This window comes from Rhinatrema bivittatum, chromosome 9 (genome assembly GCF_901001135.1).
Source record: "Rhinatrema bivittatum chromosome 9, aRhiBiv1.1, whole genome shotgun sequence".
Classification (NCBI taxonomy): domain Eukaryota; kingdom Metazoa; phylum Chordata; class Amphibia; order Gymnophiona; family Rhinatrematidae; genus Rhinatrema; species Rhinatrema bivittatum.
The window spans coordinates 9,518,159-9,534,832 of NC_042623.1; the positions used below are offsets into that span (position 1 = coordinate 9,518,159).

Below are 16,674 nucleotides of genomic sequence, written 5' to 3' on the forward strand. Positions count from 1 at the left end.
TGTGAGTGCTGCTGCCTCTGTAGCATCCCCTAGGCCTGGTCAGCCCAGGGAGCAAAAGACCTGACCCAGAGTCCGACCCAGTCCTCTGTATGGCTGCCACTGGTCCGACCCATCAGGCCTTAGATGGACAGACATAAGAATAGCCAAAAGTGTCAGTCCTCGAGCAGTCCAGCTCAGCTGTCCCTTCTTTAGCTGTGGCTGAAAATGTCAGGATGTTAGGAGAACGTATTTCCACATGGAAACAAAACAGCCTGCTGGTTTTCGTCCCACGGTGTTTTCTGTGGATTTCTTTCCCTTCCAGCAGTTGCAGGAGATTGCAGTACGGTGCCCAGGGGTGTGCAAGCACGCTGGCTGCTCACCTTTTACCCTTTTCATCCAGTCCTTAATTCTAGTAAATGCAGATGAAACTTAGAAATCTGGTCTTGAGCACAGGATGCACACCCTGAAGTTTCACAGTGGGAGGGAGACAGAAAGCGTGGATTGTCAGGAGGGTCAGTGCAAGCGTATCGGTCAAGCACCCGCTTTTCCCAGCTCACCTACTGCTGGCAGCTCCAGCACAGAGCCCCTTCCTGCCGGCAGCACTGGCTCCAGCACAACATGATGGCAGTGGCTCTAGCACAGCACCACTCTGGGCCTTGCGCTGGTGGCATTTTGCCGCCCACAAAATTTTGACGCTCTGGGCAAGCACCCAGTTTACTTGCTGGAAGCCCCGACCTTAACTGTTCGACCTGACAGTGATTTACCCTGTTCTACCCTGCCTCCAAGCTCCTAGCAAATTGACTCTGACTCTGTGGGGGTGGGAGGTGGGCTGAGGTAGGGGCACAGCAGTTTCCTCCTGCTCACTTGTGCTCCCAGCGCTTTCAGAGCCAGCGCTGGGATCTGGCCCCCAGAGTCTTCATTTGCAGCCACCCAGAGATTATTTTCCCTACTGATGTCCCCTCCCACCTGACTTTAGTCCAATCATTGCAGCGATGGTGCATGACCTGCCGCCAAGGACCAGAGCTCCTTCCGGGACCCTGCCGCCATGGCCCCTAAATCCAGCCAACGCGTGTCACCACTGAATGATAATAGGGGCTCCCGCAGCTTCCCCAGACAACCCAGGAGCGGAAGATCTGACCCGGGAAGTAAACTTAGCTCCACTCGCATGGCAGCACGTGGTATTTGCCACTGAGCCACTGGGGGCTGACCCACAATATGAGAATTTCCATGTGAAAATGGTATTGCAGTTGCTATTAGCCAGGGCCCCATCTCGCTCTGATTCTGCGGCCATGGTAGGAGATGCAAAAATCAGCCCTTGCCAAGTCTGGCCAAACTGCCACAGGAAAGCAAGGACGTTTGTAAAACAAGGATAGATTGGTGGCATGTGTGAGAGGGTGCAGACTCCCCACCCCTCTGCAGTCCCCTCCTGGATCCCCACAGGAGGAGGAAGAGCCTCCCCTGCCGGGCCTGAGCACTCGGGGCCTGTTCAGGGGAGAAGAGGCACCGGGGGTGCTGCGGGGCTGCTCATCTCTCCTCCTCCTGTTTAACCCCATGAGTGATTAGTGAGGGGATCCGGGGGGGGGGGGGGGGTCGCAGGGGGAGGAGGAGAAATGGGAGTGACACAACGATCACAGGGAGGGGGGGAATGGGGTGAAACCTGATAGGGATGGAGAAGGAGAGAGGGACAGAGTGAACTGGAGTGGGTTGGGGGGGGGAAAGGGAAGGATGGAGGGACAGAGGAAGGAGGGGAGGGAGGAAGTGAATCAACCGGGGACAGAGTAGAGATTGGGGAATGGGGGAGGGTGAACTGGGGATTGGGGGGAAGGAAGGGAGGAACCAAGCAGGGAGGGGAAGGGAAGGAGGGATTGAACTGGGGATTGGAGTGGGAAGGGAGAGAGGGATGGGATTGGGGCAAGAGTGAGCCAGGGTGAGGAAGGATTCAATGGGGGGGAGTGAACCATTGGTTTTTGATGTGGAGGTAGCCAGGGATGAGTGAGGTGATTGGGTTGGGGTAGAGAGAGTGAGGGATCAAAGGGGGGTTAAGGGAAAGAGGAGATGGAGATGCATTCCACCCCATCCCAATATTCCCTCCTTCTCCCCCTCCACCCTCATCACTGGTCCTTTCTCTTCCCTCCTTCTCTTCCTCATCCCTTGCTTCCCATCTCTGATCCTTCCTCCTCCAGTCCAACTTCTGACCCCTCTTCTGTCCCCTCCCTCCTTTCCTTATCCTCCCTGAATCCCCCGTTCTCTCCTCCTCCATCCCTTATCTCTTTACCCCCTACCCCCTCCTAGGAATCCTTCCTCGTTTTCCTCCTCTGCAGTCTCCTCTCTTCCTATTCCCAGATCCCTACCCAGCCCCATCAATAAGCTTCCTTTTTCCTCTAATAAAGAACCAAATTAACTGGACACAAAAATATCCAAAACCAATTTTATTTTTATAAAGGTGAAAAAGATGTAAATCGCAAATGTTTGCAAAATTATGCAAATTTGTCACAGAATTTGCCAACTCTTGCCGCCAAATCTTGCAAATTCTGCCGCAGGAAACCGGTGGCTCTGCTCTCAGCCAATCAGATAGCTGGAGCCTGAAATTCTGTTTCTTCGTCGCTTGCCAGATTTGTTGATTTGTTTACTGTTTGCTTTCAGCATTTATGTGGCAACTGCCCAGGACTTCTTAGAATAAATAATGAACTCCTTACCCGTGGCGCGATCTGAAAGATGGAAGGGTCCTCAGTCATCAGGCAGTAATAGCGGCGTGCCGCCCTAGTTATCTCTGCATTTCTGCTGCGTGTATAGCTTCTTGCGCCCATAACCACAGTCGCCTCCTGCCTTAATCTGTGGGCTTGATTACCAGCTCTTGATTTGTCTCCAAAGAACGCAATGCCCATCGCTCTTGAGAGGAAAGCTTTTGATAGCTGGTGTTCACCATGTTCCAAATCAGCTAGTACCAGATTTTGAAAAGTCTGAATATGTGGGTCCACGGGACCAGAAGTTACCCAACGCAATCGTGTTCTGACTATTGACATGCCCTGTAGTCCTTTAAGGATCCATATAACTGTGCATGACCATCAAAAGCTTGATGTCTACATGTGGGAACACAGGACGAACCTTGACTGAATTTGTGCGGGAGATGGTTCTTTTCCTGCCAACCTTGAGACTGCCTGAGACCTCATGATGGGTCTGTAAACTGTCGTCCTGCTGGCGACTGCCTCCAGGATGTCCATATTGATGGTGAAATCCTCTCCCTGAAAAAGAGGGATGCTTACCTCGCTGTGCTTTATTGTCTCCCTTGTTCAGGAGGGGACAGGGAAGGCAACTGCACCAATAGTACCCAGAGGTGTCCGAACCCTAAATCCATCCCTGCTGGAGATTGGAAAGGGAGAGAAGAGGTAACGTGAAAGAGATGAGCGTGGAAGAGATGGGGCTGTGATGCTGCCCAAACCTTTAGCTGAGGCAGAGAAAAAAATGGGGGATAAGGCCCCTTAGAGGAGGACAGGAGAGGGGTGGCCATCGCTGGGAAGAAGCAGCATTTCTGTTTTAGAGAGATTTAACGTATGAATAGAAAATGCACCGGGTAGCTATGTCGGTGCTGTGCAGTGCGGAAAGCTTACGTATGTACCAGCATCGTTCTGCAACCTTCAGAGGATCCCTCCGTGTAAAGGAGGAGCGTCTTAACCTGGAAGAGTGAACATGCAGCCACCATCGTCACAAGCAGCATAGCCGAACCAACAAACACCAGTATGTGAGGAAAATATAACTCCACAAACCAGCGGCGACTGAAAGCCTGTGCTCACAATAAAGTACCTCTTCCCCCCTCACTAAACAGCCCATTTCCTTTCTCAGTGCCTACACCGGAGTCGAGTTTTCCTTTGTTTCCTGCTGCACTTTTACTGGGCGTAATCCCGAAGGAGTCGTCGTAGGTGGAAATTCATCATCCTTCCCCTTGAGAGAATCTGCACGGGCCCCTGGCACCTGTACTGAGAGCATTGTTGCATAAAGTGCCGTAAAGCAATCCACCTCATTATCATTAGTTTTCTTTGGCTTGATTCTGGGTCGTATAACCCCCCCAGAAGGCCTTAAATCAGTCAGACAGACTCGGACATCACCGGACCCCCCCTGGGCTCTGTCTGCACGCGTTGTTGGATTCAAGAGGCTTTAAAGCTCCGTCGCGTGGGTGTCCCGCATGGACAGGCCTTGGAAGAGATGGGGGATTTCTCAGAGGAAGGAAGTGGCTATCACACCGGTGACATTGACTTAGCAGAAAACTCAACTTCAGGAGGCGCACATGTACCAAAGGGCTTTATGCCAGCTAGATGGGAAAGAGATGCACCGTCGGAGTAGCGTGGGAAGCAGTGCAAGGCCCATGGTGACCTCCGGGGGTTTCAGGTCGGGGGGCGGCATCACCCGCGCACCCCTCCACCGTCACCCCCGGTCTCCAGAAGAGCCGCACTCATTTTCCTGATTTCCATCTTAGTGTCTCGTTCAGACTTTGGATGCCTTTAAAACCGAGTCCAGATGACTTAAAAGCACTGAAGCGTCGCCCGGGGCTTTCTCTAGAGGAGCTCTGTGAGTTAAGTCAGGGCCACTTTGGACCCATTTTGTGCCTTTTCCGGTTGCCGCCCTCTTGTTTTCTGGCCGGCGAGCATATGGATCTAATCATGAACAGAGACAGAATTGTTCTGCATGTGCTCTTTCCCACATTCAAGCTCCTCCCGCCTCTGCTGAAGGCACGTTAAAAACCATTTCCTGTGAAAATAGTTTGAAAGCCGCAGTGCTAGCCCTGATCAGGAATTCCCAGAAGCTCCCACCGCCCCCCCCCCCCCCTTCCAACCCAAGTCAGCCTTTCCTCCGTTTCAGCTGCGGTTTAGTGCCTGGACTTAGCGTGGGCCCGGCTCCTTGGGCCCCCCCCACCCCCTAGGGGTCACCAGCACTGACCTAGAGTGCTACGAATGTCTCCCTTGGCGTTCTTCAGTAGTCTCCTCGCTGTGTTTTCCTAAGGCTCTTCTGTTTAACGCAGCAACGAGTGAGCCACTGATCGCTTGGCACAATGTTGACGCCAGAAAGGCCTGCATTCAGAAAATCATAATAAGGCGGCACAGCTCACGCACCGGACCGGAGAAACACTGGGGTCGTGACCCTAAGAGAACTGCAAAGAGTGAAGACGTTGCCATTACTGGGGACATTCCCATCCCGACCAATGAAGAATCGTCACCCAACTCATTCAGAGACCTTGTGAAAAGAGCCGGACAGAGGCGACTCAGGGGCGTTCTGGCTAACTTAGCTCATTTTAGCTGCATCCAGCTAAGTTCTCCAGCCACGTGTGGATGCATAACTTTAAGCTTTATGTGGCTGTATCCAAAGAAGACAGCTGCATAAGCGCCAGCAAAAAAACCCCTCCGTCTGGGCCCAATGGGGCTGGCAGGGCAGCACCCCCAGCCACCATCGCCGATTCAAACTCCCTCCACCTCCGGCAGCCAGTCCCATCCTCACCTTAGCAGATGCCGGAGGCCAGCAGGCCACAAAATCAGCACGGCCTGTCGAAGCAACAACTGATGCCACTGGGAGCAGTAGGATAGCGCCAGGGCCTGGCGGCCTTTGCCGTTTTTGGGGTGACCTCAGCTGAAAATAAGGACGTGGTTGCCTTGGAGGCGGGGTTGGGAAGAGGTGGGAGGAGCACTTTCAATCTGAATCACTGATATTGGGGGGGGGGGGGGGGGGTGCAGCCTGCCTTCCTTGGCCTTTCAGTCCATCACTTTTCATTGTGGAGGTTGACCACTGAAACCGATTTGAGTATTAATCAGGGGGAGTGGGGGGCGGAGGGGGGAGCCTTGCCTCTGCTCCGGTTGGGGTTTTCTTTTCTCTCTGTTTTTTACTCTTGTCGGCACCATATTCTTTGAATATAAGCTTAAAGTTATCCATTCGCATGCATCCTGATCCCGTTCTCCAGCTAACTTCAGCTGCATAGAGGTAAACCTCACCAGCAATATTCAAAGTTGACTGGTTAGGTTCAAAGTGATACAGCTAAAGGTAGACAGATCTCCTAATTTGGGGATATTCAGCAGGACGTTTATCCCGCTGAATATCCTGGATGACTTATCCAGCTAACTAGCCAAATACGTTAGCCGTTTTAGAGTGTCTTCAATACTGGGGCCACTGTGTGGCTTTATATTGGGATTTTGCTTGGCCCTTGGTGTTTGAGGATGAACACTGTTCCCATTTTAACAGAAAGTGCTGGCTATCACTCACAGGAAGACACACGTGGACAGGCCGATGCGTGGTCAGGTCAAGCATGCAAAGGCAGGGCCCAGAGAGAAGGGATGGGGAGGCCTGGACTCCTGCAGATGGAGAATGTGAAAGATGTCACATCAGGTCTTCTCTCTGTGTTTTTACAGCCATGGGAAATCCTGCCTTGTGGCAGCTGCTGGGGGGGGGGGGGGATCCGTGTCTGCGTGAAGGTGAGTCTGCGTAGGTGAGGAGATCGCCGTCACAGTACAGGGGCCTGTACAAACACAGAGCCCCGGCCCAGCCAGTGTGCCCAGGCTCCTGACATCAGTTCTGCTCAGCCCCGGCCCCCTCTGTATATTTCATGGAGACGTGAGTCTGCCCTGCTCCTCAGACCCTGTCCCGACGCGGCAGAACCCACCCGTGATTCGGGATCTGCATGTCAGCGTTAGCATTAACCGCGGCAGCAGATGGTGATGCACAGCAGATCAGAGGGGGAGGGGGTCTCCAGCCACGTGACAGGCTGGGGTACGAAGTATGATAGAGTTTTTTGATTAGACAGACGGCTGACCTGGTTACTGTCTGGGAACTGTGAGAAGGCGAGGTTGACGCGTTTTGGAAGCGGTAATCCTTCTACCTCTGGCCGCACAGACGCCCGCGCCCAGTGAACGACCCAGGAGCCGCCGAAGGGAGCTGCAGATGTGCATCCTGAGACCCTTTCTTCAAACTCTGTGTGTGTGTGTGCGGCTTTTTCTTCAAACAAGCCACATCTGGATTCATAGGGTCTAACCACTCTGTTATCTGATCTCTGAGAAATCTGCAGGAGACTCGCAAGGCATTGCGGAGGAAGCTTGCTTAGGCTGCCACACGCACACACGCACACACGCACACACACACACGCACACACACGCACACACAGTTCTTCACCATGGTGGTACAGGCAGCAGTAACTCCAGACAGGACCCGAAAACTCTTCTTCAAAATGCCGTATACGTCCCTGAGAAGGCGAAGCGGTGAAAGGGTAAGTTCCTGTTCCTTTGTACTGCAGGGGGGAGAAGGGAAAATGCCGGTCTGCAATGTGGGGTTTCCATTCTGTGGCGGACGACTTCCTTTCCGTGTTCTGAGCTAGGAGGGCTGCCAGCAGGCAGACGAGCATGGGGAAGTGCAGTCTAACCCCGAGCCCGTTCCTGGTGCAGGAGACCATGGCGGGGTGCCTGCAGAGCGCGGCAGATGTGCTGCCTCTGGCAGTACAGGAGGAGGAGGCCAGGGGCGAGTCTCGGTGGCAGTGGGGCACCGGGAGCCGAGCAATTTGTGATGTGTAATTTCATGAAATCATGCTGCCGGTTTTAGAGCCTGTGCCTTTCTCTGGCTTTGCTTCGGTAGCAGGAGAGAATTGCTTCAGTCCTGTTCATTGTAGGGGTGGACGTTAACTGTCAGCTCCAGCGAAACCCACCACCGGAGCCCGATGTCCCATGAAGCTGGAGCACACTTCGGCCACCAAGTCTTGATTTCAGATATCTGCTTGTCAAACCTCTGCCTAGGACGTTAGCAGCAGCTCTCGCCCCTGCCAGCATATCACCTGGTACCGTTGGCTGCAGCCCACTTCCAGAACAGCCCCTAACTACTGACCCTGTGTCAAGCTACAGAACAGAGACAAATATTTGCGTAGATGATGGATCTGGACTAACTGGTGATGCCAGCGCACCTGTTGGTGTGGGACGTCATGGGACGGCCTAGGGAGAGTGTGGCATTGCCGGTCCTGTGCACTTTAGTATGTGAGCAGTAACGCTGAGCGGGAAACATGATGTCATGCCCAGGGTGTGCTGAAGCACTGAGACAGTGCTGACAGCGTGCAGTAATGCTTCCTTACTGAGAAGGTGCTGGGTGCCTGCAGTCAGCATCGAAACAGGGACATCTGGGGCAGAGTCAGAGGGAGACGGCTGGGGATCAGATACGGCCTGCCCTGAGGTGCCACAGCAGGCAAGGGGCAACTGGCTAGACAGGGTGGGCTAAAAGCTCATTATCTGCTGACAAGCACTGCTGCTGTCTTACATACCCTCAAGCGGGTTACTTATGGGCAGAGAAAACGCATTCATTAGTTTATTTGCTGAACCGTTCTACTTTAGAGTTTAAGTAACATATAGAAACATAGAAACATAGAAATGACGGCAGAAGAAAACCAAACGGCCCATCCAGTCTGCCCAGCAAGCCTCACACATATTTTCTCTCATACTTATCTGTTTCTCTTAGCTCTTGGTTCTATTCCCCTTCCACCCCCGCCATTAATGTAGAGAGCAATGATGGAGCTGCATCCAAGTGAAATATCAAGCTTGATTAGTTAGGTGTAGTAACCGCCGCGATAAGCAAGCTACACCCATGCTTATTTGTTTTACCCAGACTGTGTTATACAGCCCTTATTGGTTGTTTTTCTTCTCCCCTGCCGATGAAGCAGGGAGCTATGCTGGATGTGCATCGAAAGTGAAGTATCAGTCTTCTCCCATGCCGTTGTAGCAGAGAGCTCTGCTGGATGGGTGAAGTATCAGTTTTTCTTCTTCCCTGCCGTTGAATCCGAGAACTTTGCTGTATATGCATTGAAAGTGAAGTATCAGGCACATTTGGTTTGGGGTAGTAACCGCCGTAACAAGCCAGCTACTCCCCGCTTTGTGAGTGCGAACCCTCTTTTCTTCTCCCCTGCCGTTGTAGCAGAGAGCTCTGCTGGATGGGTGAAGTATCAGTTTTTCTTCTCCCCTGCCGTTGAATCCGAGAACTTTGCTGTATATGCATTGAAAGTGAAGTATCAGGCTTATTTGATTTGGGGTAGTAACCGCCGTAACAAGCCAGCTACTCCCCTCTTTGTGAGTGTGAATCCTTTTTTCCACATTTCCTCTTGCTGTTGAAGCTTAGAGCGATGTTGGAGTCACCGTAAGCCTGTGTATGTTTATTTAATAAGGGTATTGACTCCAGGCAGTAGCCATCATTCTGGCGAGTCACCCACTCTTCATTGGCAGCCTCTTGACTTTATGGATCCACAGTGTTTATCCCACGCCCCTTTGAAGTCCTTCACAGTTCTGGTCTTCACCACATCCTCCGGAAGGGCATTCCAGGCATCCACCACCCTCTCCGTGAAGAAATACTAATGTATAATGTATAATGAAGAAATACAATGTGTTGCAACAAGCGCTGGTTCTGGAAGGTTCTGCCTTACTCTGGGATACGTTCCGGAAGGTGCTAACAGCATGGTGCCAGCTCCGTTCCCAACAGCTGGGGCAACTTGTGAGGCAGCAGGCAGGATCGCATATAAAAGGCACTTTCTGAATGCCCTCGTGCTCTGTAGGATGCTCTGCGGTTTGAGTGTCCTATCGGATAATGCTGCGGGGACTCTGGACTTCAGTCCTTCCACCTGAGTAGAAGGAAGGCAACATCCGTAAGGTCGAAATGTGAATTTGGAAATGGCCTCAGAAAACTTGCACTGTGCTGCTGGGGGTCGTGGGGTGGGGGATTCCAGAGAGGCCAGCACTGACCTGCATTGCATGGAATATTTGGACAGTACAGGGATAAGGGACGAGCATACTTTTACGGGTTTTGCATCTTAATTTTGGAGCTGCTGTTTGGTTTGGATTTATTTTTTGTGTTATAAAAACATATTTTCACCCAATAGCACTAACAGGACAGGAGACTGCAAAACGACTCTCTGGGAGGGTGAAGTGCATGGCTGGCCAGGATTGCAGTTACCTGTAGGGCCTTACTGCGTTCAGTCTCGCCCACCACTGGGGCTCAGCCGAGCTGCGCTGTCGACAGAACGACGGCGCCCCAGTGGCGCTGCTGCAGGCTGCCGTGCGGGATCTGCTCCTCAGCTCGGCCCGGGCTGGGATGCTGCGGAGGCAGCGTTCACAGCCTCGGAGGTGAGGAAGTCCCAGTCCTCGCACAGCAGTGACATCTAGTGGCCGGATTGGTTCCCAGGAGCAGCCCTGGTGCAGGAGCCTTTGCTGAGGGCTGTGTGTGTGTGTGGCTGCAGTGACTGAGCTTCCTGAGTTGGAGGGGGGATATAAAATAGGGCAAAATATTCACAGGAAGTTGCAAACGAAGGCTCAGGTTGTCCCCAGAACCCAACAGAGGCTGGGCCCAACTGAGCCGGAAGCCCCAGAGGAGCAGGAGGACACTGCTGGGCCAAAACGAATGAATGCTGGCGTACAATGCGCCCTCCGTTACCAGCCTGAGGGTTGTGTTGTGTCTATGCCCCGCACCCTAAAGCACAAGATTATGTTTCACAGCGGTCACTATCCAGCGCGTCCAGCCACAGATGTTACGCTCTGCGGTAATGTACAGCAAGTTAAAATGTTTCAGACGCAGAAAGTCCACAGCCTAAGGAAAATCTGAACCTAGGGATAATAAAACAGAGCAGAGATTTCTGAAAGATAAAAGAGCTTTGCCTGCACTTCGTTCCATCGGAAATGAAAGCCCGGGTGGTCCCTTCTCCTCTTACCATAATATATACAACAGTCTGGAAAGCCGAGCTTCCTTCCCCAGCCCTGAAATTCCAACGAAAGCTCGACCTTAACCTTTGTCTGCCTCACTGACAGGAGTTGCAGAGAAGCAGCGGGAGTTTATTCTACCTGGAGAATAGCAGAAAAAAAAATCTTTCCCAGCACGTTTAAGGCATCTGTTAGTAGAGAGTTTTTTTTTCTTTTTTACTTACTTCACCGCTTCCTTGACTGGAAACAAGCCGCTCGATTCGGTTTGCAGACGCGGAGCCTAAATCGGGAAACGCAAGCTGCTTTTCTGTTTGCTCAGCATCCAGGCCACGGTGCTGGAAACGGGGCAAAGTGAAGGGCTTTGTAGTAGATCTGGGGGTAGCAAGGCAGCCTGTAAGGTCTCATTGTATAGAAGACTGCCCCTCGTATAATCTTTGGCCTGCCTTGGGCGACTTATAGGAAGGAGCTACATTGGCTACCAATGAATGATTGAATCCGATTTTAAATTTTTCACTGGTACATAAATCGCTTTTTTTTTTTTTTTTTTTACTATTGTCTTGCGGATAAGATTAAAGTAAATGAATCAATTTGCAATTTGCACTCTTTAGGTCAAAATCAGCGTACTATCCCACCAGCCAACTGCTCTCGATTACAAATAAATGCGCATTGCGCGTTTTCCTCAGCCGCTCCAGCACTATGGAATGTTTTGCCTTTATCTGTGCATCAGGAGGATAATTATCTAAGGTCCGGGAAGAAAGTAAAGGCTTTTTTTTTAATCTCTAAGGTGCATGCGGTCTCCCTCGTTTTTTAAGTGGTGAATGCAGTGATGATGTGATGTATATTTATGAGTTTTAATGTTTGTTGTTTTTAATGATGGTTTTATATGTGTTATGTGATGTTATTGTCTTAATGTTTTATTCTGTTTTATGTTACTGCAGTTATGTATGTTAAGGCATAATCCGCCTGGATTATTGAGATATGGCGGAACATAAAAATGGGATAAATAAATAAATAACTTGCATGGGGTGGAAGGGGCTCATCAAGTGAACGCTGCAAACCCGCTCACGTTATCTGCAACAAACCTGACTCATTCTCGCCCCTTAGTCAGTGGAGAGGTGCTGGATCCAAACAGAGCTGGGTAGGATCAGAGTTAGAACTGGAAATAATAAAAAGTATGTTTATTACCGATTATACACAGCACTGCGCAAGGTAACACAAAGGGTTGCAATGTGCCTGCCTTCAAGAGTTTGTAACCCAAGGAAGCTAAATGACTTGGTCAAAGGCACATAGACGAGAAGGGGGTGGGGTTCGCAGGTTTGCAAAGATCCTGGATCTATAGATCAAGTCCTGTTTATTCCACTACTGAAAGTGGTGGCGGGGCCGCCTGACAACAGTGATCACAGTGCCATCAAAAATTTGACTTAACGACTGGAGGGAAGACAAGGAAGTCTACAGCTAAACTTTCAAAAGGGAGACTTTGATAAAATGAGGAAAATAGGAAAATACTAAAAGGTGCAGCTACAAAGATTAAGAGTTTACATCAGGCATGGTCATTGTTTAAAAATACCATCTTGGAAGCCCAGATCAGATGCGTTCCATGCATTAAAAAAAGTGGAAGGAAGGCCAGACGACTGCTGGCATGGTGAAAAGGTGAGGTGGAAGAGGCTATTTGAGGCAAAAGAACTTCTTTCAAAAACTGGATAAAGGAAAGAAAATAGGAAAAACCTAAGCATTGGCAAATTAAATATAGAACATTGATAAAGTGGGCTAAAAGAGAATGGGGAAAAAATCTGCCTGTAGAGGCAGAACCTCATAAAAACGTTTTACAATATATCCAAAGCAGGAAGCCTGGGAGGAAGTCAGATGATCAAGGGATTAGAGGGCACTTAGACCATTGTGGAAAGACTAAATTAATTCTTTGCTTCGGTGCTTACTGAAGGGGATGCTGGGGAGATGCCCAGATTTGAAACTGTATTCAGTGTTGATAATTCAGAAGACCCGAAATAGGAGGCAATGCCCTATTGTGAACTGCGAAATGGTTCAAAAATATGAAACTGTCGGTTTTCTCAGTGGAGAAGGGTAAACAGTGGAGAGCCTCAAGAATCTGATGCTTCTTAATATATTTAAAAATGATCTGGAAAGGGGAACAAGTGAGGTGGTTAAACTTTACAACAACACAAAATTATTACCACTTGTTAAATCGGATTGTGAGAAATTGCAGGAGGACCTTGCAAGACTGGAGATTGCGCATCCATCCAATGTGGACAAGTGCAAGGTGATGCATATATAGAGAGAAGTAACCCTCGCTCTAGTTACACGATGTTAGGTTCCATATTAGGTGATACAAACAAGGAAAAGGATTGAGGGGTCACAGTGGAAAATATTTTGAAATCCTAGGCTCAGTGTGCAGCGGCAGTCAAAAAGCAAACAGAATGTTAGGAATTCCCAAGAAAGGAATGGAGAATAAAATAGAGAATGTCATAATGTCTCTGCATAACTCCATAGTTACTGCATCTCAAAAAAGATATAGTTGCATTAGATAAGGTACAGAGAAGAGCTACCAAAATAATAGAGGGGATGGAATGGCTCCCCTACTAGGAAAGGTTAAAGAGGTTAGGGCTGTTTAGCTTGGAGAAGAAACAGCTGAAGGGGAATATGATAGAGGTCTATAAAGTCATGAGTGGAATAGAACGGTAAATGTAAATGTATTATTTACTCTTTAAAAAACTACAAAGACTAGTGGATGGACCCTCCATGAAGTTAGTAAGTAGCACATTCAAAATAAATCAGAGAAAATTCTTTTCCACTGAACCCATAATTAAGCTCAGGAATTCACTTCTGAAGGATGTGGTTAGTGCAGTTAGTGGAGCTGGGTTTAAAAAAGGTTTGGATAAGTTCTTGGAGGAGAAGTCCATTAACTGCTATTAATCAAGTTGACTTAGGGAATAGCCACTGCTATTAATTGCATCAGTAGCATGGGATCTTCTTAGTGTTTGGGTAATTGCCAGGTTCTTGTGGCCTGGATTGGCCTCTGTTGGAAACAGGATGCTGGGCTTGATGGACCCTTGGTCCTTATGTTCTTTTGTTATGTTAAGCACCCAGCATCCTCTTACTAGATCCAACTTCTTCTTCTCCCTTACCAAAAAGTATCACAAAATTAATGTATTGCTTTTCCAATAGTGCCTGAAGACTTCTGAAGTAAAGTGCTTGGAATTAGGGCGTATTTAAATGCAATGGAATATTTAAATCACATTAGAAAATATTAAGGGTGAATTTTAAAAGCCTAAATTGCGCCAAAATTTGGGGATGCACGAATAGGTTGGGCCGGTGCGCGCTGAGCGGATTTGAAAAGTCTCCCGGATTCGCGTGTAAATGCTGTAGCACGCACAAATGAAACGTTTCTAGAAAGGGGCGAGGCACGGGCGTTCCTGGATCTGAGCATGCAAACTGCACGTAAATACGTAGGTGCACCGGCGTGCGCCGGAGTCCCCCCGCCGCGCAACGTTTCATCTGCTATGGATGACGTGTACACGATAAAAAAAAAATTCTAGGCAGAGCAGCGGGGTTTTAATGGTCAGGGCTAACGGGAGAAGAGAGGCATTGGAAGTCCTGGCCCTTCACTGGGTGAACTGGGAATGAACTGGGAAAACGGGCTATTGCGTTGTCGCGCGTGCCCACTTCTGCGGCAGAAGCAGCATTTGCGCACACAGGCATGCGCCCCCCCCCCACTTAAAACCGAGCGTACATGTGTGCGAGGTCAGGCTATCTTACAGCGTGCGTGCGTATGTTATAAACTAGCCGTGTCCCTGGGTGGCGTGGCCGACAAACGCATGCATACGTGTGCTCGCGCGCCGCTCTGAAAGTTACTGCCTTATTGTACAATCATGCGATGACAGGCTCTGCTGGTGCTCAATCCTCAGTAAAGATTTTAGATTTTGGGGAAGATCTCAATAATATACATTCCACCCTCCCCCCAAAAAAAACAAACCCTTGAGACAGGAATTTTAAGAGAATACTTCTAGTTTGTAAGAGGAGATTTTAATCCTCCTCAGTCATGGCCTTGCTGCCCTAAACTCAAAGCCAATGATTTGTTTCTTGTTGTCTGTCTTGTCTGTCTGTCTTGACTAGGCTGTAAACTCCAAGTAGCAGGGATTGCCTGTTGCATGGGTCTGTGCGGAGCTGCACACATCTGGCATGTGCTGTACAAATCACAATAAGAATAATAATAAGTACTGTAGCTGTTGGAATAAATTCACAATAAGTTACTGTTAAGCAGGAGGGGGAAGGCAGACGTTGGTCCTGATTCATGGGCACAGAATGGCTGAAAAACCCTCGGTGACTCAAGCTCCCCCAGCGCTGTAACTTCGGCTCTGAGTGTTTTGAGAAGTGTTTGAAAGTCTGGTTCCCAAGGGCCTTGCTCTGCCGAGCCATTCCCAGGCTGCTCTTCCTGTCTCCCCTGACCTCAGCTGGCGTGAACGGAGCCTGTTTTCTCTCGCTCTCTCTCGCCGGGGCAGCCTTGGAAGTGATTGTCACAACCCACAGGCCCTGGTCCTGTCTGGTACCACCAGCATCCTTCTCAGGGTTTTCTGGGTGCGATCCCTACGGAGAGGCCCCTGTGTAAAGGAAGATCTCCACTTCATTCAGCAAATCACCCAAAAAAAACCCAACCAAAAAAAAAAAAGTTTGCAGCTCTGCCAAACAGAATCAACGAACTTGGAATTTTTTTTTTGTGGAAGGAAATCTGCGCGCGCGGCAGAAGCTGTTTCGGATCTGCAAGAAACCCGAAGTTTCTGCGGAGCAGTGAATTGGCAAACGCTGCTGGGACTTTTCCCCCCCAGGTCAGCTGGTGAAATCTGTCGGATGTGGACGGAAAGCCTGAAATTTCACTTGAGGTGGAGTTTGCCTTGGAATCACTGAGCTGCTCTGCCCGGGCCTCCTGGGGATGTAAACAGTGCGCATGAGGAATACAGGAAACCTCTGCCCGGCCAACGGTTGGGGCTAGAGGAGGCATCATTGCTTTCAGGGAAGGAGGCCAAGATCCCTCTCCCCTCCTTCCACGCCCTTCTCATTAAAACCAGACTTCCAGCAGACAAATCCAGGTTCTTGCCCTGGGTAAACTCAGGAGCCACAGACAGGCCTGGTTTTCAGGGTAGCTGCCATGAACATGCATGAGATCGGTTTGCATGCAGTGGAGGCAGAGCATGCAAATGTACCTCATGCATATTCATGGCAGATATCCTGAATACCAGGCCTGCTTGTGGCTGCTGGGGACCGGAGTTGGCCACCTCCCCCCCTGCTTTAGGGGGGAACCACTGCTTTAATCGCCTGGAGAATATGCTCAAGTGTTAATCCTAATTATCGTAAAATGTGGACGCAGTCAACGTAAAATATTCATTAAAATGGTAATTGTATTTTGTGCTCCTTTCTAGCTGCCGAGGGAAGCCGGTGAGCGCTGAGTGATGTCTTGGTTCAGGAGCACGGCCTTCCTCGCTCAGCCAAGCGTAAATCGTAATATTCCAAAGATGAAGGTTTCTCAGAGATTAGAGACCAGACTTTGTTTGATTTACTCTGCCACTTTTACTTCTGCCTCGGATGCTGGAGAATATTCTGAAGGCTTTGCTAGTTGTGCAACCCACGGAATAACATTTCTCTTGCAAAGTTTTATCAGCAGAATTCCCAGGTAGCTCAGCTCCGTGCGAAAAGGGACAGAGCAGTGCAGGCCCAGCCTTACCCCGTTACCCTCGGCCCGTCCCTTGTCACACGTGGGAGGGTACAAGGTCTTTGTATTTTTCTCCTTTCAGAGTAAGGTCCTCCAGTGTTTGCAGCGTTAGTAAGGAAAGCTTGGGGGTAATGGTGCCCCGGAGCGAAACCGTTGCGTGGCATGAAACCGCCCTGTTTCCATCTCGGGGTCTCTTCCCCCATGCCAGTGTCACAGGCAATGGCGCTGCCTAAACAGATGCTCATGAGGGAAGAGATTTCTCGGTCACGCTCAGTAAGAAAACAT

At 49.9% G+C, this 16,674-nt stretch overlaps 1 protein-coding gene across 3 annotated transcripts in view; it reads left to right on the forward strand.

Moving 5' to 3' along the window:
• FRMD4A (FERM domain containing 4A) overlaps positions 1-16,674 on the forward strand; it is a 461,080-nt gene that overhangs the window by 90,592 nt on the left and 353,814 nt on the right. For 2 of the 3 annotated variants that reach the window (XM_029617198.1, XM_029617203.1), the window contains exon 1: positions 7,121-7,219. The exons of the other annotated variant lie outside the window; for it this stretch is intronic. In XM_029617198.1, the coding sequence (XP_029473058.1) occupies positions 7,127-7,219 (93 nt within the window). In that variant the 5' untranslated portion in view covers positions 7,121-7,126. Of the gene's footprint in view, positions 1-7,120; positions 7,220-16,674 lie in introns of those variants that run through there. 3 annotated transcript variants of the gene reach the window in all.